The 22,619-nt window shown below is 38.1% G+C and overlaps 1 protein-coding gene across 1 annotated transcript in view; it reads right to left on the bottom strand.

The window, feature by feature from the left end:
• Nucleotides 1-22,619, bottom strand: part of Catsperb (catsper channel auxiliary subunit beta) — a 119,480-nt gene that overhangs the window by 3,678 nt on the left and 93,183 nt on the right. Inside the window, exons 18-22 of the mRNA XM_077800107.1 lie at nucleotides 15,742-16,074; nucleotides 12,366-12,505; nucleotides 8,317-8,514; nucleotides 5,032-5,142; nucleotides 1,293-1,403 (exon numbers count right to left, since the gene is read on the bottom strand). Of these exons, the coding sequence (XP_077656233.1) occupies nucleotides 1,293-1,403; nucleotides 5,032-5,142; nucleotides 8,317-8,514; nucleotides 12,366-12,505; nucleotides 15,742-16,074 (893 nt within the window). The remainder of the gene's footprint in view (nucleotides 1-1,292; nucleotides 1,404-5,031; nucleotides 5,143-8,316; nucleotides 8,515-12,365; nucleotides 12,506-15,741; nucleotides 16,075-22,619) is intronic.

The raw sequence follows: 22,619 nt of genomic DNA, 5'->3' as shown, positions 1-22,619 counted from the left end.
AAAGCAATGTTCAGATATATTATTTTAGTTTAACAAGAGGTATACAATAAAACCCTCATAATTTTTTTTTACTGAATGCTCAATCCCATATGATACATATGAAATCACTTCATAAACAATCTCTCTGTCTACTTGTCTTTTCATGCTTTATATTTTCTATATAAAATACACAATCTGTATAATATCTTATGAGGCCTTTGAAATGGATCCACTTGAAGATTAAACCAACTGCACATTGACTATGCTAATGCAAACACCAACATTGATTTGATATCCTTTGGGTGCTCTAGTACTAACAGAATGAAAGATTATTTGACACAGAACCCATCTCTTAACCAACATACTATACTTTTGTTTGTCATTACCACTAGACTGAGCTCCTTGTTTATAAGGATGTGGACTTCTGGATGCCAAGAACCTGATACATATGAGAGCTTCAAAAAGTTTTTTTTTGGGAGAGGTACTGGGGAATGAACTCACTGAGCCACATCCCCAGCCCTATTGTGTATTTTATTTAGAGAAGGGTCTCATTTACTTGCTTAGCGCCTCCCCATTGCTGAGTCTGGCAATGAACTCACAATCCTTCTGCCTCAGCCTCCCCAAACGCTGGGATTACAGGCCTGCGCCACCATGCCCGGCTATTAAAATTTTTTTGAATGAATCATTATTCACTATCATTTGGTATAGTGTTTTACAGGTTACAAATTGCTTTCATATAGATTGTGTGTGTGTGTGTGTGTGTGTGTGTCTTCATGGATCCCATTAAATGGACAGTGCAGTGCAGGTATTTTTATTTTATTTTACAGATGAGTTTAGGTACATTTAAATCCAGATCTTTTAAATTCTGTATCATATTTAGTTCTGGGTCATAATAGGCATTATTTCTATGTCTGAGTTTTCATATTTAACCAAAAGACACTTCTCCAAATCCAATTCCAAGGGGTTTACTTGATGCTTTGACTATATCCCTGGTGGCATTGAAACTTACACTTTTTTTTCTTTCTCCCAGTCTTCTTTCCCCCAAACTTCTCTTCCCTGGTCTTCTACTTCCTGATCTCTCCTCTCTAATCTCATTTTCTCTGAATCCCCTCTATAATAGCCCCCTGTTCCTGCAGATGGGCAGAATCACAGCCTTTGGGACAGGAGTCCCCTGTGTTTCTCCTTTGCTAACAAAGCAATAAATCTTCAAAACTGTTTCCTCGTTATTGGATTGGCATCAGGGACAAGAACCAAGCTTTTGCCAACATGAATATGAAAGTACTCTGTCTTTAGGTGATTAAAAATTATCTTACTTTTTCTTTGCAATCTGAGAAAGCAACAGCATGTGAAAACTTCTGATCATTCGTACAATTACACTCCTCTCGAGAAGCAACACGAGCACACTGTTTGTATTTACCAGTTTCCTGTGAACAGAAGCAGCACAAGTGATTACTTTTTTTGTGGTGCAGAATTTCTGTGAACCTTGTAAGTTTTCAATAAATATTTGCTCCCTGAATGAATAAAATTCCTGAGAAATTACAAGGAGAAAAGTCCATTAATAATAAAATAAGATGGCCTAGAGATGTAGCTCAGTGGTAGAGTGCTTGTGTCTTTATTTTTATTTATTTATTTATTTATATCTTTATTTATTTTTATGTGGTGCTGAGGATCAAACCCAGTGCTTCGAATGTGCTAGGCGACCGCTTTACCGCTGAGCCACAACCCCAGCCCCAATTTCTGAATTTTCATTATATCATTGAATATTAATTTGTTAGTTGAGCTCAGTGCCATCACCTGGGATCTGTAAAGTCTGCCATTTGGAATGTGGCACATCAGGACCACCAACCTCCCGGCTCTGAGCCCTTCCTCTCACAGGCACCAAAACAGCTGGAAAGGTGCTATGCTTGTGGTCTCTTCCACAAGAGATTTCTCTGAAAGTCTGACTGTGCTTGCTTTCTGTCTTGAGAATTTCCTCAAATGTTTGGGCTTCTTAATTGAATCTGTCTTCTTTATCTATCCTGCATGTATCTTCTTTATTTATTACCCATATTGATACATATAACTGATATATACATTCTATTTGAAATGTTTACTGATGTTTCATGGAGTTTGTCCAGGAAAGAAAGAATATATATCTGTATAAGTGTGTGTGTGTATATATAATAAAATTGGTAAAATTATATTTTTATTTTGGAATATGCTGAGGAGTGAACCTCCTTGTACATGCTAAGCATGTGCTCAAATACAGAACCACATCCCCAGCCCCAGTCTAATCATATTTTTAAAAACATGAACCTCACATCACTCTTTCACTTAAAACTCTTGGATGACACTTGATTTCTCTTGGGATAAAATTCAAAAATCCCCTTGTTGGCTTTGGAGTCCTAGCAGCTTTAGAGCCTGCTGATTTTCTCTTGCTCATTATGCTCCAGGCTAAATAGTTTTCACAGAGTTTTCAAAGTCCCTGAGCCTTTTCCTTCTCCACCCTTTGTGCATAGTGTTTGCTCAGCCTGGTTTGTACTTTGCCTGCCCTTTCCCCTTTTATATGCCCCCACTTCTCCTCTGTTGGTCAACCCAACTCATCTTTTGATCTTGACCAGATGCCTTTCCTTGTGGATGACCTCCTAGACTCAGGAACCCTGGTCTGAAGCCACATTGTTGACATGTGTTTGGCTCTCCAGTTGGGCTATCTGAAACTGCAGAAATGTTTTGAAATGCAGATTTCAGGACTGCACCCCATGGTTTCTGATTCAGTAGCATGAGGTAGGGCTGAGAAAGCTGCATTATAAAAATATTTCCACCGAATTCTACTTTGGGTTTTGCAGGGCCACACTGTTCAGAGAGTCTGCACTAGGTGACAGCATTTCATTTGTACAGCTTTTTGTTTCATACCTGTTCCCTGTATAGAGTAAAAGCCATGAAGATACCAGGCTTATCTTGTTCAGTGTGGTATCCTCAGAGAATGTCTGGTCAATGCCTGGTAACACTGGAAATGTTGAAAGTAACATTTGCTGGATGCATACAAGGTGCATTTTAAAAACCCTCTTATTTACTTAGTTATAAATTAGATGGATACATTTCCTACTTAACTCCCAAGGGAATTTTGGGAGGAAAACCCCAGAAAACTAAGGATTTGCATGTAAATATAGTAAAATCATGTTCCAACAGAGGTAGTTCTACTGTCAAAACAGGGTTATATTTGGCAGAAAATGAAACTGAGGAAGAACTCAGTATCATAGTTGCTCACTGCCTGGAGCAAAATTTCTTATAGGTATGTTAACTGCCATGTGTGAGTGTGTGTGTGTGTGTGTATTAATATATTTATGTATGGCTTTTCTTTCTTTCTTTTGTAGTACTGGGGATGGAACTCAGGGTCTGGCGCATGCTAGGCAAATGCTCTACCACTGAACCACACCCCCAGCTCTATAGTTTATTTCTTAAATGTATCCTGAAGGCCATGTGTTGAAGGCTTGATCACCAGCCAAGGAGTCCGAGGTGGTGGAATCTTCAGATGGAGCTTTCAGAGGTATAACCTAATGGAAGGAAGTTAGGTTATTGAACAGTTGCCCCCTACTTACTCTCTCTGTCTGCCCCCTGGCCACAATGACCTGAGCAGCTTTGCTCTACCATGTGCTCCCACTAGGACATTCTGCCTCACCACAGGTCCAAAGCAAAAGGGCCAAGTGACCATGGACTGAAATCATAAGCCAAAATAGATCTCTCCTCCTTAGAAGTTGATTGTCTCAGGTATCTTCTCATAGTGATGAAAAGCTGAATGATATGTCATATAAATGTGTATCATTAGCTTGTTCAACAATTTTTAAGTGTTCTCTATCTGGCACTGTTCTGGGGATATACAGTAGAAAACATCAAAAACTTGCCTCATGAACTTACCTTCTTATGGAGTCAGAAATATAATAAATAAATGAGTAAAATACATACAAATTATAATACAATATTATAATAAGCAATATGGAGAAAATTATGATAAGAAAATTATAATACAAATTATAAAAGTGATATGGAGAAAAATAAGGAAGAGGAGGGGGATGGAGACAGTGGAGAGGGGGGATTATGATTCCAAATAGTGTAGTCAGGGAAGGTCTCACTATGATGGTAATGTTTAGGCAAAAATCTGAAGACAATGAGTGAGCCCTGTGATATCTGGCAAAAGATTATTCCAGACAGAGGGATTTCCTAAAACTGCAAAGGCCCTGAGGTAAAACATATCTGGCATACTTGAGAAATAGCAAAGAGGCCAGTGTGGCTGGAGCAGATTGCAGAAAATCAGGTCAGGTGCAATGCCAAGGCAAAAGCAGGAGGGCTCTAAACCATTTTAAGAATGCAGTTTTCCCTCTAATTGAGAGGGGAAGACACTGGAGGCTTTTGAACCACAGAAATGCCAATTTTATGTCTTTGAATGAGTTCAAGCAGATATGAATATCTGTTTGTGTATGTAAATAGGAGGATGGATGCATTTTTCTGAAGATTGCATGAACATCTAGAAGGAGTCCTTGAGACGTTACCCCATAATGTACTTTTATTCTGAACCATATGGCTCCCTCTATTCTGGCTACCTGGCTTACTCTCCCTCCAAAGAAGCAAGGTGCTTCTGGGGGTTGATTATTTTCTAGACAGACCCTTAGTAGTTTAAACGTGCCTATATTGAAACGAACCATCTTCTCTCCTTTTGGACACCATTACTTTCACAGGCTGGAGACTTGAGATGGGCCTAAGGTCTCCTGTCATTTGAGAAAAGCTGCTCTTGCAGCTATCCTCTTTGAAATCTTAATAGGAGCCAGGGAGAGGTCAAGAGTCCATTTAGACTTCTTGGCTCCAAATCTGTATTTAAGAGTGGCAGTTAAGGATAAGGGGATAAAGTAGTAGGAGGAAGAACAGGAATCACAGCAGTGGTGATAGTAGTAGTAGTAGCAGTAGCAGTAATAATCTTCTCAATCTACACAACTGGGTTCATTGGTAATTTTTCCGAATGATTTCTTGAATAAAAATAAGTACTCTAGTAGTTTGTTTATAAAAAAAAAAGATATTTACCTTGGACTTGTGAAATAGATTTCTTGGTATAGGTTTGCTAGGATCTGCATTATAAAAATTATCTGTGAGTGGAATGGCAATTCCCATGTTAGATGGAGGCCTGTAGTTTACCTATAAGTGATTAGACAAAGAAAATGAAAAATTCATTATTAGTTACTAAGTCTGGAAATATCTTTATAGAAAAATGGTCAATTCAAGTATTTCTTTTTTAGCTCTTAGTATTAAAAATTTCCCTTCCCCCAACACTCCTACCCCTCATTTACTGGAATTTCAACTGCCTCAACCTATGTAATGTTATTTGGAACTTATAAGTAAGCAAAAGTTAGTGCAATAGTGGTTAAGGATTTTTATAAAAGGGACTTAGTCATGTTGTCATTAAATAATTCAAGTTTAATTCAAGTTATTTATTTTTATCCCAAAGAAAATTATAAGTAGTGATTTAGTAAGTTTTTATTTAAAAAAGAGTCCATATTCTGACAAGGCAAGAGTTAAAATTATTACACTGAAATGGGACCAGTCAGATACATCAGCTTAGGATAAGTCAACTGAAGGGCAGGACAAAAGCTGTGGTTTGAGGATCATATGTTTTGTTCCTGGTTCCTCCCTCTCTTTCTGCTTCCTGGCTGCATGAGCATGCTCTTCTGCCCTGGTGTTCTGCCTGCCTCAGGCCAGAGCTTTGGGGTTAGCTGGCCATGTACAGAACCTCTGAACCTAGGAGCCCAAATAAATTTTCCTTCTCTAAGTTGTTCACAGTGATGAAAGACTGACTAGCACAGAAATTGGTACTGAGAGTGGGTCACTGCTGTGGCTGACCTGACCCTGTTGTTCAGAAGCCACTGGCTTAAGGGAGGAGTTTAGAAAAGTTTGGAGATATTGTTGGTAAAGGTGGCGCCCTGAGCACTTCTCATCCAGGAGCTCAGGTCCATGATGCACTGAATGGTGCAGGAACCATCACCTCCAATCCCTGTGAATGGCGCGAACTTTGAATAGCGCACCTCCAATCCCTGAAGTGGCTCTAGCTCTCGGCTAATTAAGAAGTAACAACTCACTCGCCCTGCTCCTCCACATCCTGCGTTGAGCCCATACATATCAACACCCTGTGCGCACTCTCTCTCTTCCCCCTCTCCTCTCTCCCTCTCCCCCCTCCCTTTCCTCTCTCTCCCTCTCCCCCTCCCTCTCCTTCTCTCTCTCTCTCTCTCTCCCTCTGCACCCCCCCCCCCTCCACCCCCTTCTCTTCTGCGACTGGCCTCTACGACTGACCTCTATGTCCTGCTAATAAAATCTCGGACAGGTAAACGATTGTTTCAGCGGAGCTTTTCCATCGTTCCTACAGATAGGGGCTGGAGAAGCCGTAGAATGTTGTGAGCAGAGCTTAATGGGCAATTCTGGTGGGAGCTCAGAAGATCAGAATGCTGTTAGAAATGTGGCCAGTAAAGACTGTACTCATGAGTTTTCAGAGGGGAATGGGGACTCTATTGGGAATCAGACTAGAGAATATTCATGTTACATTCCAGCAAAGAAGTTGTCTACATTTTGCCCATGCCCTGACATTTTCTGTGAAGGTGAATTTAAAGGTAATGGACTGATAATCTGGTGGAAGAAATTTCAAGGAAGCACAGCATTCAGGCCTGGGTGGCCTGGGTGTTGCTGGCAGATTTTAGCTAGGTTTACTGTGAGAATTGGAAGCAGAGAGATTTGGAAAACTTTGTTGGTCAAAGAAGCACGGGTAAAATTGGGGCCAAGGAATTTTCTGTAAAGATGTAAAGAATTTACTGTAAAGAGAAGTTAAGTACTTTGCTGAGACAAAGGAAAGATACCCTGAGGGCATCTCAGGAGTCAGCAAAACCACACCCATTGCAGGCTCAAGGGTGTAGAAGTGAAAACTTGTTTGAGAGACCTTGGACCTATGCTTGCATAGGGTTGCCTAGAAAGAAGTTTCCCCAGGATTCATTTCACTGTGTTTGATTGTCCAGGCATTCAGAGGTCACTGCAGTAATGTTCTAAGGGGGCCAGGCTACAGCTTGAGCTGACTTCAGACCTCAGCATCATTCACATGGTGCTAGTTCTGCATGGATGCAGGACGCTGGAATTAAGGGATACCGGAAGTTTACACTGAAATTTCAGAGAAAGGCCTGGGAGGCCAGGGAAAGTGTAGCAGGTCAGAATCCCTGCAGGCAGTCCCTGAAATATCAATGCACGAGGCTCTGAGAAGGAAGCCAAAGATGCACTGCAGACACTCTGGATTAAGAGATGCCAACAACATGGAACATCTGCTGGGGAAAGAGGCTGGCATGGACAGAGCCAGCTTAAGAGAAAGGCCATTTGGACTGCAACTGGCAAGGCCATAGGGGTGGAGCTGCACAAGCCCTTTGAAGATCATATTTTGCCCTTATGTGCACTGAATACAGAACATAGAGCTACAGGACTTGTTTTTCTAGCTGGATTTTGGTCTTGTGTTGGGCCCATCACTTTTTTCTATGCCCCCATTTCTTCCTTTTGGAATGGGAATGCTTACTGTGTGCCAATATATATTAGATATATGCAACTTGCCTTTGATCTTTACAGGGCTCATAATCAAAAGTTCGCCTTGGCCTCAGATGAGACTTTGGACTTGGACTTTTGGGCAAAACTGGAGCTGTTAAGATTATGGGGACTCTTGGAAATGGACACATGCATTTTGCATTATGAAATGGACATGAATTTTGGGGACCCAGAGGTGGAATGTTGAGGTTTGGATGAGTTCTCCCCCAAACTCGTATGTTAATACAGGAATTGAAATGATTAGATTATAAGAATGTAACATAATCCGTGGGTTAATTCATTTGATGGATTACTAATCTGAAAGTACTTCTTTACTGGGTAACTTCAGTTACTGGTTAGCTGAAGGCAGGTGTGGTGTGGCTAGAGGAGGTAGGTTACTAGGGTTGTGGTTTGAGGATTATACATTTTTATCCCTGGCTCCTCCCTCTCTCTCTCTCTATTTCCTGGTCACCCTGGGCCTTGAGCTGAGGAATTTTCCTCCGCCATGCCCTTCTGCTGTGATGGTCTACCTTACCTTAAACCCACAGCAATGGAGCCCGCTGACCATGGTCTGAACCTCTTAAATAATAAGCCAAAATAAACTTTTCCTCCTCTAAGTTGTTCTTTTTGAGTATTTTGGTCACAGTGATGAAAAGCTAACTAAAACAGTGGTGCTGGGGATAAAACCCAGGGCCTTGCTCATGCTAAGCAAATGCTTTACTACTGCGCTATATCCCCAGCCCCCAATATACTTAGATTTCTTACCGGCAAAGTTTTGATCATATTAAAACCTTGACTGTCTTCATGAACTCCACTGATCCAGTCTTCAAATGGGATAATTATGTTAGAAACATGTTGCATAGCTCTGAGATAACTACAGCTACTTTTCAATGTTGTCACCACTGTTGTAACAAAGCACTGCGTTGATGCTGCCCAGGCAATCAATGCTAGTGAAGTTGAACCCTGAAAGTATTCAAATAGATGAAATTTATTTAATGATAACTGTTATGGATTGAATCGTGTCCATACAAAATTCCCCAAACCTCTAATACCTCAGAATATGACTGTATTTAGAGATAGGACCTTTAAAGAGGTAATTGAGGTAAAAGAAGGTCATTTGGATGTGCCCTAATCCAATATAACTGGTGAGATTGGAACACAGCACTCAGAACTAGGAGCAACCAGGTGAGGACGAAAGAAGACAGCCATTTTTGAGACAAGAAGCCTCAGAACATGCCCACAGCCTGAGGTTGGACTTTTAGCCCTCATAACTGTGCAAAAGTGAATTTCTGTTTTTTAAGCAATGCAGTCTTGAGTTATTTCATTGTGGCAACCCTCTCAGACTAATATAGTAACCAAGTAAAGAATATAGAAAAAAATGTAGGAAAATAATGACAATACAATGACAAATTTGACCATGATAATCTGTTTTAGACTAAATCATATCAGAAAACATATTCTTTTACATGAAGAAATATATTCAAATCTAATTGGTTTTGAGAAATATTTGGGCTATCTATAAGGCTTCCCTCATTCATGATAAGCACCTGAATATTTGCTTTGATGATGTGAATAAAGTTACTTTAGTTGATCTATACTTTGAAAAAAATTATCCACTTAACAATTACTATATTTCATAAAGATAGGTTTTTGGTAGGAATTAAGGCACAGTAAATATATTTGATCCTTGATCAAAATTAAATGGTTAAAAAATGTAATAAATACTATTTGAAAATTCTAAGTATTTTTTTTTTTGAACTTTAAAAAAATGTAGAAAATACTAGTAACTACTGTAGTGATGTGGTAGAATCTGGTAGAGTAGTAGTTCCTTTTCTGTCCTCAGATGCAGTAGTCACTACAAATGATGTATTTTTACATACTTTTACCAAACACATCGAACTTGAATTCAAGCAGAGTTCCAGTATAAAAGAAAGTACAGTGGGTTAAAGACACAAGTTAAGCAAGAAAAAGGAAACAAACAGAAAAAATCAGAATGTTGGACATTCCATAGTGCAATTGACACAATTTCTACAATTTGATGGCAGGGGAAGAAAATGGAACATAAGGTCCTTGATTAAAACTTAAGATATGAATTAATGTACCTTTCCCCACATCCTCGCCAACACTTATTGTTGTTTGTCTTCATAATAGCTGCCATTCTGACTGGAGTGAGATGATATCTTAGAGTAGTTTTGATTTGCATTTCTCTAATTGCTAAAGATGATGAACATTTTTTCATATATTTGTTGACTGATTGTTCACCCTCTTCTGAGAAGTGTCTGTTCAGGTCCTTGGCCCATTTATTGATTGGGTTATTTGTTTTTTTGGTGCTTAGCTTTTTGGGTTCTTTATATTCCCTAGACATTAGTGCTCCATCTGATGTGTGAGGGGTAAAAATTTGCTCCCAAGATGTAAGCTGTCTATTCACCTCACAGATTGTTTCTTTTGCGGAGAAGAGACTTTTTAGTTGAGTCCATCCCATTTGCAGGTAAATGGATGGAGTTAGAGAAGACAATCCAAGTGAAGTTAGCCAATCCCAAAAAGACAAATGCCGGATGTTTTCTGTGATATAAGGTGACTGAGTCATAATGGAGTAGGGAGGGGGAGCATAGAAGGAATAGATGAACTCTAGATAGGGCAGAGGGGTGGGAGGGGAAGAGAGGGGGCAGGGGATTAGCAATGATGGTGGAATGTGATGGACATCATTATCCAAAGAACTTGTGTGAAGACATGAATTGGTGTGAATATACTTTATATACAGAGATATGAAAAATTGTGCTCTATATGTGTAATAAGAATTGTAATGCATTCTGCTGTCATGAATTTAAAAAATAAAATCAATTAGAAAATCATTAATAAATAATGACATGTTAAGGAGATATCAAAAAAAAGAAACCTTAAGATATAAAACAATTATATAATTTGTGAATCTTGTTTGTATTTCAGTTCAAACAAAACAACTGTAAATAATTTTTGGAGGAAATTGAGGAAATATGATTGTGAGTTAGGTTTTATATAATACCCAAATATTATTTTTAAAAATTTAGTATATGGTGTGGCATTGCTATTATGTGAGAGAAAGAAAGTATGTGGGAGTGAAAGGATGTGATGTTGGCTGTTCCTTTAAAAATATATCAGGCCAGGCACAGTGGCAAACACTGTAATTCCAGCAGCTCTGGAGGCTGAAGAGGATTGTAAGTCAAAGACAGCCTCAGGAGCTGGGATTGTAGCTCAGTTGTTAGAGTGCTTACATGGATGAGGCACTGGGCTCAATTGTCAGCACCATATAAAAATAAATAAATAAAATAAAGATAAAAAAAAAGACATCTTCAGAAGTTTTGCGAGGCTTTAAGCATCTTAGCAAAATCCTGTCTCAAAATATCAAACAAAGGGCTGGGGATGTGGCTCAAGCGGTAACGTGCTCACCTGGCATGCGAGGGGCGCTGGGTTCGATGCTCAGCACCTCATAAAAATAAAATAAAGATGTTGTGTCCACCAAAAACTAAAAAATAAATATTAAAAATTCTCTCTCTCTCTCTTTAAAAAAATAAAAAGAATCAAACAAAAAGGGCTACGAATGTGGCTCAGATGTTAAGCACCCTTGGGCTCAATCCAGTCCTTTCTCACTGATGAAATATATATTATCAAAATATAAATAAAAATTAATAGCAACAATAAAAGTAGTAGAATCTTGACTATTGTTTTATTGGGTAGTGGATACACAGAAGATCTTCTATTGTCTAAAGCTTTCATGACAAAAAGTTTTAGAATATGTAGCAAAAGATGTATTGATTTTGAAATGATTAAAAAAACATGGTTAAATGAAATGAGCACATTTCAAAATGAGTATATATAATGCTTTCCTTGTTTTATGGAAAAAATTAGAAGATACTATAAATTAATAGTGATTGAGCACTTTCTAGGTCCCAGACATTGTTTACCTTGTTACTTATTTCTTATTTATTAAAGTAATAAATTACATTGTTATTTATTAAATATTTTTTTGTTGTAGATGGACACAATACTTTTATTTTTTATTTTTTAGTTGTTGATGGACTTTATTTATTTTTATGTGGTGCTGAGGATACATGCTAGGTGAGCGCTCTACCACTGATCTATAACCACAACCCAATATTTTTATTTATATTATTTATTTATTTTTATGTGATGTTAAGGATGGATCCCAATGCATCACATGTGCTAGGGAAATGCTCTACCACCAAGCTACAATCCCAGCCCTAATTTATTAATTTTATTTATTTTTACAGTGCTGGGAATGGGACTCAGGGCCTCCTGTATGCTGAGTCAGCACTCTACCACTGAGCTACACTCCAGGGCAGACCTTGTTTTAGATGCCCTACCTGTATTATCATCTTTGATTTTACTATTATCTTAATTTCAGAGATGAGAAAATGGCCATGCTAAAGTAATTTTTCCAAGGTCGTACAGACAGCATCAGAGTGAGATCTAATCTAGGTTGTCTTCTCCAGAGCTCATACTTTTAACCTCTGTTTTGAAACTCTACCCTGCCTTTTTCAATACCCTACATGTTAAAAGTGTTAAATCAAGCTTGGCATGGTGGCATGTGCCTGTGATCCCAGCTACTTGGGATATTGAGGCTGGAAGATCCTAAGCTTGAGCCCAGCACCCCCGCCCCAACCCCCCCAAAAAAAAACAAAAACAAAAAACCAGAAATTGTACATAGTCATCCTTGATGGGTAGGACTCAGTGTACCTTTAAAATTCTTTTTTTCTTAGCTTACACTCTAAATTTTCTATATTAATAGGCCTTTTTGTAATTAAAGAAAATCTTACTTGACGTAACGATCTGCTAGTTACAGAAATTTCCACTAGATAACTATTAGTATCGTCAAAGGCACCTTCCACTTTAACTTCCAACAACATTGGGTTTCCAACTAATACTTCCACTAGTGGGTAGTCGATTATTTGAAAACCTATGGAAACAATGTCAACAGTGAATAGTGCATAATAAAAATTGTAAACATAGTTTAATAATGAAATTTAGAACATCTACAGCATCTCTTATGAAAGCTAGCAAATATAGTTAGCAACTTATATAGAGGCAACTTTAATAATTCTTATAAAAATGTTTCTTCATTTCATCAGTCAGGTTCTCAAATGTGTACAAAGGTCACTTGGATAATCCTGGCTATGTTAGTTGGTAGGGAGGTACTTTTAAGGACAACCACCTGTGCTTGTGGGGTAGCAGAGGAGCTGTGCCCCTTTGAATGACTTTTAATGTTCCTTCAAACTTGGTTTTTTGTTTGTTTGTTTCAGATAAGGCCCTATAGAGACTCTTATAAGGAACCAGCCCAAACTGCAGATTCACTCTGACTCACCCCTTTTTGGTGACCTAGAAGAGTAAATAAATTTTGCTCATTACAGCATTAAATTCTCTGCCCAGGGGCATTTCTGTCTGACATTTTTAGACTAGTGATGTATGACCTTGAACTGAGCATGCTCAGGAACATGCCAGTTCCCACATGTGATGATGAATCTTTCCTATGAAACATGTACAAAAGTTTCCCCAATAAAAGCCCCTTACTTTCTTTGTGGAGACAGTGCTTTGGGAATTATCTCCTTACTTGCTGAAAGTAATAAAGCTTTTTCACTCATAGTTAGTGATTGTACTTATTGGCTTTGTATTCATCATTTGTACTGATGCATTTGGTTACAGTTACATTGAATTGGTAAACTGTAGAAAAACTAGAGAATAGATACTCAGTTTGAGAGGCTGCCAGTCAATTGTTGCCAAGAGAAAACTCTTGGCATTTCAAGTAAAGTACTGTATGTCATCAGGCCACTTTCTGCCTATATGGGTGACCTTGCCAGGCTGAGAACATTATTGGAAAAAGATTTGACATACAATATGGTCTGCCACCTTTATTAATCAGTAAACTGGAATTGAGAAGTAATAAGTAATTTGATAATGGTCCCATGTGAAGCTGTTTCCCTCAAACCAAAGTGATCTGGTAATAAGTGCTTTCTAATCTTTAATGAGGGATTTGGTTAAAGTGTGGATTAACTGGGTCAGGAGTGAGGTCTGAGATTCTGCATTTCTAACAAGTGCCCACATAACATCAATGAGGCTTGTCCAGTGAACACACCTTGAGTAGCACGGACTAGGTTATTCTTCAGAAACAGGCAAGGGAGGCGACTGCTCTATTTAGGGGGAAATTTGACTGTCTTTAATACTCCTGATTTCTGGGAAGGTCAGATAATTTAATTTTGGTTTGGTAATACAAAATTTTAGCATGAATGACTGTTTTGATTTTTATTTTGATCTGTTGGGGTGCACTGCAGGAGCTTAGTGTTAAATATTGGCCTCCTATTATTTTTGTTTAGTAATCTTTAATAAGTTTAGTATTACTTGATTAAAAAAATTTAGATGTCCTAATTTAATTACAAAGACAGAAAGTGGAAGGCAGAAGATGTAGAGAAGTTAGCCAAAAACCAACAAATGAATGTATCACATTCCTGATTCCTGAATGTAGTTGAAACCTGACTTAAAACCCATAATGCCACTGTGCCACTGTGTCTTGGTTACATATAAAATTTCCAGACTATTTTAACACCAACCAATGAAAGGGCTGGGGGTATAGCTTGGTGGTAGAGGGCCCCTGGGTTCAAGCAGCAAGCCCTTTTCCTTATGGATTGGCCATCTATTGCAAAACCTTTCCACACGTTAAGTTATTCCACTGCTCTTGGCTATCTATACTTTTTCCAATAATGTAGACCACCTATTCTTCCTTTTCCATTTTTTAAAAATTTCAAAAGTGTTACTGACTCTTAGGTCCAGCCAACATTTTTACAACTCATATCCAGCCCTGATGCTCATATTTGTAGGAACTTGTCTCAGGACTTGGTCCTTCTCTGGCTAGTGTGTGTATAATGCTTAATAAACCCTTTTATTTCAAAGACATTTCAGTCTCAAGAGTTTTGGTTTAACATAATTATATGAGAATAAGTACAGTATTCTCTGTAAAAGCTATTTTTGGTTTAAATTAAATACCTAAAATGAATATAACAAAACCAAAGTAATTAAAAGGTTTTCATTTCAGGCTGGCCTCAAACTTGTGATTCTCCTATCTCAGTCTCCCAGGTAGCTGGGATTATAGGCTTGCACCAAAGTTTGCAACTTTGATTTCTATAAAAATCTAAACTAAAATCCTGTGTAAACTTGGAATGGTCATTTAATATAATTTTCATTTTTTTTAGAGAATTTTTTTAAAAATTTATTTTCCAGTTTTCGGCAGACACAACATCTTTATTTGTATGTGGTGCTGAGGATCAAACCTGGGCCGCACGCATGCCAGGCAAGCGCGCTACCGCGCGCTACCGCTTGAGCCACATCCCCAGCCCCTCTAATTTTCATTTTTAACATGAGGATTATTATCTAGTTTTTAGGGCCATTATAGAAATTAAATGAAGTAATGTCTAAACAATCATTTAATACAGAATCTTCTGCAAAAGTGCTTGGTAATTAGAAGCTTTATTTATTTATTTAAGTAGTACTGGGGATTGAACTTAGGGGTGCTCTACCACTGAGCTACATCACTAACCGTCCCCCCTCCTTTTAAAAAATATATTTTTTAATTGTAAATGGACACAATATCTTTATTTTGTTTATTTATTTAAATATGGTGCTGGGGATGGAAACCAGTGCCTCATGCATGTTAGGCAAGTGTTCTATCACTGAGCCACAATCCCCGCCCAACATCACTAGCCCTTTTAAAATTTTATTTTGAAACAGGGTTTCCCAGGATGGCCTCAAACTTGTGATCCTTCTGCCTCAGTCTCCCAAGTAGCTGGGATTATAGGCCTGCACCATGGTGTTTGCAACTTTGGTTTCCCTCATGACTGGCATTCTATTCATAACATTAATCGCAGAGCTCAGTATGGTAGTACACATCTGTAATCTCAGCAACTCAGGAGGCTGAAGCAGAATGATTCCAAGTTTGAGGCTATCCTCAGTAATTTAGTGAGCCCTATCTCTAAATAGCTTGGTGGTAGAGGGCCCCTGGGTTCCATTCCCAGTACTAGGGTTGGTGGGGTGGGAGGACCAAAGTTAAAGTAAACATCAAGGAGTATTTTAATGGAAAAAATAAAGTATTCAAGGAAAAACAACAACTCCTTTTGATCCCCCCCTTCAACAACAGCAACAACTTACGATTTGAATTAGGTATGATCTTAACTTTGAAAACCTGAGAGTTTCCCAGATCGATATACTTCACAACGTTGAGGGATAGTGAATCGTCAGATTGTTGAAACCAATAATTACATGGTTTTGAAAATACAGACCATTTTCGTCCATTCACAGACCCAAAGTTGTATAAGAACCAAGATTCTCTTATGAATGTCATATTAAGGGGGACACTTTGAGGCATGGTAGCAAGAGCCAGAGCATTCGATGGATCCAAAATTTCCGTGATCAGGAAGCTGCTGTAACCAGGAATCACAACAGTCTTTTCTATATCTGAAGTTTTAAATGAGGAACCAGCAGCTGGAGATAAAACAGAAATGATTTGGTATGCCAGAAAACAGGCAATGTTCACCAAGATCACACTGGTGGATATAATTAACAAATGCACCATTTGAGCTTTAAACTATGATCTTAATGGCTGACAACATTTTAGGTTATAATTCAAATGTATTACATAGAAAGTTTATCATGAATTTGCTACTCACAAGCCCACACTTATGAAACAATTCTATAAACTCACAGCAGGAAAAAATAATATGTAGAACTAAATAAAGTTGATTTCTTATTCTTCTCTCTCTTTCTTTATGATAGTTTCTTGCTCTGTTGCTCAGGCTTGAAATCCAGGGCTCCAGCAATTCTTCTGTCTCAGTGCTAAAACATAAGTAGGTACTCTACCACTGAATTATATCCCCAGCAATAAAATATACTTTATTTACAGATTACATGATTGTCTATGCAGAAAATCCCAAAGAACCAATAAAAATCTCCTAGAATTTATGAGATTGTAGCAACTTTGAGGAGTATGAGCTTAATATACAAGTTAATTTTTTCCCTATATACCTGCAAGGAACAATTGGATTTAAAATTAAAAATGTATCTTTACTTATGTAGCATCAAAAAAAAACAAAAGAAAAAATGTATCAAGCTGATAAAAATCTAAATGATAAAAACTACAAATTTCTAGTGCAAAAAGCAAAGGAGATTTGGGCCTACTTTTTCTTCTGTTAGGCGCAGAGTCTCTGTTCTAGTGCCCTAAGTCTTTGATCCACTTTGAGTTGATTTTTGTACAGGGTGAGAGATAGAGATTTAATTTCATTTTGTTACATGTGTATTTCTAATTTTCCCAGCACCCTTTGTTGGATAGTCTATCTTTTCTCCAGTGAATGTTTTTGGCATCTTTGTCTGTATGAGATAGCTCTATTTATGTGGGTTTGTCTCTGTGTCTTCTGTTTTGTACCATTGGTCTTCATGTCTGTTTGGTGCCAATATCATGCCATTTTTGTTAGTATGGCTCTGTAGTATAGTTTAGGGTCTGGTATTGTGATGCCTCCTGCTTCAGTCATTTTGCTAAGGATTGCCTTGACTATTCTGGGTCTCTTATTTTTCCAAATGAATTTCATGATTGCCTTTTCTAGTTCTATGAAGAATGTCATTTACCATGTCAGCCTAGGATCAGACTTCCTTAATAAGACTCCTAAAGTGCAAGAAGTAAAAGCAAGAATCAATAAATGGGGGCTTGGGCTGTGGCTCAGCGGTAAGGTAGAGCACTCGCTTAGTACGTGTGAGGTCCTGGGTTTGATCCTCAGCACCACATGAAAATAAATAAATAAATAAAATAAAGATACTGTGTCCAACTAAAAAATAAATATTCAAAAAAAATTGTTAAATGTGATGGACTCAAACTAAAAAGCTTTCTTCTCAGCAAAGGAAATAATCAATAACATGAAGAGAGAGCCTACAGAATGGGAGACAAGATTTAACACATGTACCTTAGATAAAGGATTAATCTTCAGGATATATAAAGAACTAAAAAAAAAAAAAAAACTCAACACCAAAACAACAACAACAACAACAACAACAACAAATAACTCAATGAATAAAAGGGCTAAGCAACTGAACAGACACTTCACAGAAGAAGGAATACAATCAACAAATATATAAAAAATGTCCAACATCTATAGCAATTTGAGTAATGCAAATCAAAAGTAAGATTTCATTTCATACCAGTCAAAATGACAATTATCAAGAATATAAGCAATAGCAAATGTTGGCAAGAATGTGGGGAAAAAGGTATGCTCACACATTGCTGGTGGGACTGCAAGTTGGTGCAGCCACTATGGAAAGCAGTATGGAGAGTCCTCAGAAGCTTGGAATGAAACCACCATTTGACCCAGCTACCCCACTCCTTGGTTTATATCCAAGGAACTTAAAAATCAGCATATGGCAGTGATGTAGCCACATCGATATTTATAGCAACTCAGAATAGCTAAACTATGGAACCAACCTAAGTGCCCTTCCACAGATGGATAAAGAAACCATGGTATATGTACACAATGGAATATTAGCCTTAAAAAAGAACGATATTATCTCATTTGCTGGTAAATGGATGGAGCTGGAGAATATCATGTTAAATGAAGTAAGCCAATCCCCCCAAAATCAAAGTCCAAATGTTTTTTTCTGATATGTGGATGATAATTCACAATAAGGGCAGGGGAAGGAGCTAAGGAAGAATAGAGTTACTTTATATTAGGTAGAGGGGCATGAAAGGAGGGGAGGGGGTATGGGAGTAGGAAGGATAGTAGTATGCATCAGACATTATTACCCTATTACATATATGACTATATATGACTGGTGGGATTCTACTTTATGTACAACCAGAAAAATGAGAAATTATACTCCATTTATGTCTGATGTATCATAGTGCATTTTATTGTCATGTATAACTAATTAAAAATTTTAAAAATAAAGGAAAAAAACAAAGAAGATGTAAGTAAATGTAAGACATGGCATCTTCATGGAGTAAGAAGTCCCAATATTGTTAAAATGTCATTTCAACTATAAATTCCATCCAAACGAAAATCCTTTTTGTGGGGAGTAGGTACTGGGGATTGAACTCAGGGGCACTCGGCCACTGAACCACATCCCCAGGCCTATTTTGTATTTTATTTAGAGACAGGGTCTCACTGAGTTGCTTAGCATCTGGCCATTGCTGAGGCTGGCTATGAACTGGTGATCCTCCTGCCTCAGCCTCTCAAGCTGCTAGAATTACAGGTGTGTGCCGCCTAGCCCAGTTGAAAATCCTAATAAGTTATTTCATTGATATCCAAAAAAATTTGATCCTAAAGGTTATTTGGAAATTCAAAAGATGGAGAATACTAAACACAATACTGAAGAATAAATGTACAGGAATGACATACTGACCTTAAGACTTACTATAGCCAGGTGTGGTGGTGGAGCACACCTGTAACCCCAGGGACTCAGGAGGCTGAGGCAAGAAGGTCACAAGTTCAAAGCCAGCCTCAGCAATTTAGCAAGGCCCTAAGCAACTCAGTGGGACCCTGTCTCTAAACAAAATACAAAATAGGGCTGGGGATGTGGCTCAGTGGTCAAGTGTTCCTGAGTTCAATCCCTTGTGCCCCCTCCCTGCCAAAAAAATGCTTACTATAAAGCTGCAGTAATCCCCATAGTGTGATATTTGGGGAAAATAGACAGATTAATAAAACAAAACCAAGAAATTTAGAAATAAACTCTTACAAATATAGTCAACTGATTGCTCACAAAGGAGCAAAGGAAACTCATAAGAGAAAGTCTGTTTTCTCAACAAATGTTGCTGGAACATTTGGACATCCATATGCAAATAATGAACTAGACACAGAACTTTCACAAAATTAATTCAAAATGAATCATAAATCTAAATGTAAAATGCAAAATTTAGAAGTTAGTTTTTAAAAAAAATTTTTAGTTGTTGATAGACCTTTATTTTATTCATTTATTTAAATGCAGTGCTGAGAATTGAACCCAGTGCCTCACACATGTGAAGCAAGTACTTTATCACTGAGCCACAAGCCCAGTCCCTAGTACTCAAAGATAATATAGGAGAAAGTCTAGATGAATCTGGGTTTGGCAATAAGGTTTTAGATAAAAAACCAAAAGCACTGTCTATGAATGAGGAAATTGATAAATTGAACTTTATTTGAATTGTCTCTTTTATTAAAGATTCTAGGAATTGAATGCAAAGACAAGGCACAGACTGGGACACATATTTAATAATAGACTGGTATCTAATTATACAAAGAAGTCTTAAAACTCTTAAGAAAACAAACAACCAATTTAAAAATGGGAAAAATATCTGGAACAACATCTCATCTGAGATACACTGATAGGCACATGACGAGATACTTGGTATGCTATGCCTTTAGGGACTTACAAAGTAAAACAACATTGAGGTGCTACCATAAACCTAGCAAAGCAACTAAAACCCAAACACAGATACCACCAAATACTGGTGAAAATGAGAAGCAATAAGATCTCTCATTCATTCTTGGCATGAATGGAAAAAAGAAGAGTCATTTTGGAAGACAGTTTGGAATGTTCCTACAAAGATAAGCCATAAGAGCCAGCATTCACACTGCTGGTCATTTCTCCAGATGACTTGGTCAATGTCCACACAAAAGTCTTCACTAGACTTAATCAGAACTGCCTTAAACTAGAAGCAAGATGTGCCTTTCTAAAGTGGAATGGGCAAACTGACGGTATGGGCAAACCATACCGTCGAACATTACCCATGAAACAAGCTGAATCTGGAATGGCTATCTACAATATGATTCCAAGTAAACAACATTATGGAAAAGACAAAACTATAGAGAGGGCAAAAATATAAAGAGTTTCCAAGGATTTAGAGGGAAGGAAGGAATAGGTGAAGGGGAGGAGTGATGAATAGATGAAGCACAGAGGATTTTAGGACAGTGAAATTCTTCTGTTGATGCTGTCATAGTGGATACAGGATACAGGCATTTGTCAAAACCCATACTATATACTACACAAAAGAGTAAACTGTGATGTCAACTGAGGACTTTAGTGACGGGTAAAGTATGGCTTCACTGATTCTCATTATGCAATGTAATATACTGGCTTATGAATTGTAGCAAATATACTACACAATTACTAGAGGTTAAATATGGGAAAAACTGAGTTGGAGAGAAGGGTAATAATATACTTCATGAAAATTAATTTTTTTTCAAATCCTGTACTGCCTACTCAATTTTTTTTCTGTAAACTTAAAAATTTCTCTGAAAATTAAAGTCTATTAAATAAAAAAGTGAATAAAATGCCATTCCTTACAGGATTTGTAACTACAAAATGAAACAATATTACATTCAGAATATACCCTTTTCATTTAACAATATAAAGCCAGAAATATATTAACAGGGATGCACACACGGGATGGGGGGAGTACGATGGCTGGCGTCTCATTAAGGGGTCTTTCTTTCTGTCCAGAATAATCCAAGCCGCTCTAAAATTTACAATCTCAGATAATTAGTAAGTAACAAAGCACAAATACTCAGAAATATATTTACAGAATGCGAAGCCCCTGAAAGATCTAGTCCACAAGGATTCTGGAATTAGACAAAAGACAAAATGTCTCTGGTGGCTTATTTAAGGGGGTAGGTACATCAAAGACAGGGATCAGGTTGCAAGGGCAGAGCCCTCCTGTGTCTAATCAATAGACTTCACTGCAGATTAAAGGAAAGCTTGCTGATCTGAGGTCTGCTTCCCCTCTCCTGTCTCCTTCATTTGTGGGCCATGTGCTTACAATGTGGTCTTGGGGAATCATTTCAACTGGGGTGTGTTGTGGGCAGGCTTCTTCTAGGTCTTTGGGTTGTCGCTGTGAGAAACACGCTCTCCTATCCAAGCCCAAAGAATGGACTAAGCGACATGAGGTATGGCAAAGAGTGAGGCTTGACTTTAATGATGGTTTGCAAGATTGGGTGCCTGGTAGTCAGGGACACACAGATTGGGTACAACCCGTAATTTATCCCCTAGAATGCGAGGTCCCTCTTCCAGTTCCTCATTGGCTGAGAAATGTGGAGTGCACAGTCTTCCCAAATCTGCCTAGGTTTTACTGTCTACTGTTGGTTGATTTAAAGAAATATATCTTTAGTTGTCCCCACCTCCCTTTGTCCTCTTGTGGCTGAGAAAGCTCCCTTGGATTGAGTGCCTTTTACCATGAACACAGTTTATCTCTGTTGGTGAGGGGGAAGGTCCCTTCCTTCTCACATGCCTGTTTGTCAAGGGACCCTGAATCTTTACACTCTGGTGTTAACTGCTTGCAACTTTTCATTTTGCTCTCCCTCTAGCTTCCTTTCCTATACCCAAGTGATTTTACATTTAAAGCTAAATGCTGTATTTTGAACATGGACCACTGGACTATTTCTCACATCATTAAGTGATGTTTCCTTTACAGTATTTTCAGTTGGCTGTGTGACTGTTTCTCTATTATCTGCATATGTAATACTTGAAATTAAGTTTCCAGAATGTAAACTTAATTTGCAAATTTTAGTGCATTTTGAGTTGCTAGCAGCAAGCTGTTGAAAGTAATTCTTGACAAGCTAACATAGCCTACTGTAAGGTCCTTGCTTAGCATCTGGATGGCCTTCTTAAGTGACAGCCACCATTTTAAGAGAAGTTTCACTTTCTGCCCAAGGGCCTTTCTGAGAAAGGCTCACCACTCCCTCATACCAACCCCACCCTGGGTCAAGAAACACATCAGCAAGATGCACCTCACTTTGAAAAAGTAAAAAGAGTTCTCAGAGAGCCTCATAATTACCTCTATTATGCACACACTCTTTTTCCCATTTAAAACAAACCCCAAATTATTTCTAATATACCTATAAAAGGTCACATCACTTCTCTCTTCCCCTTTTTAGGGCAGCTCCCTGAAACAGTCATCTTTACACACTGGCTTCAGTTCTGTTCCTTTCTATAATTTCTTGAACCCATTCCAATCAGACTTTTGACTATGCCACCCCAACAAACAGCTTAATTGAAGTCACCAATGATTTTGC

This window comes from Urocitellus parryii, chromosome 6 (assembly GCF_045843805.1).
Source record: "Urocitellus parryii isolate mUroPar1 chromosome 6, mUroPar1.hap1, whole genome shotgun sequence".
Lineage (NCBI taxonomy): Eukaryota > Metazoa > Chordata > Mammalia > Rodentia > Sciuridae > Urocitellus > Urocitellus parryii.
Note: the sequence above shows the minus strand (reverse complement) of the source record. Positions and strands in the feature narration are given on the sequence as shown.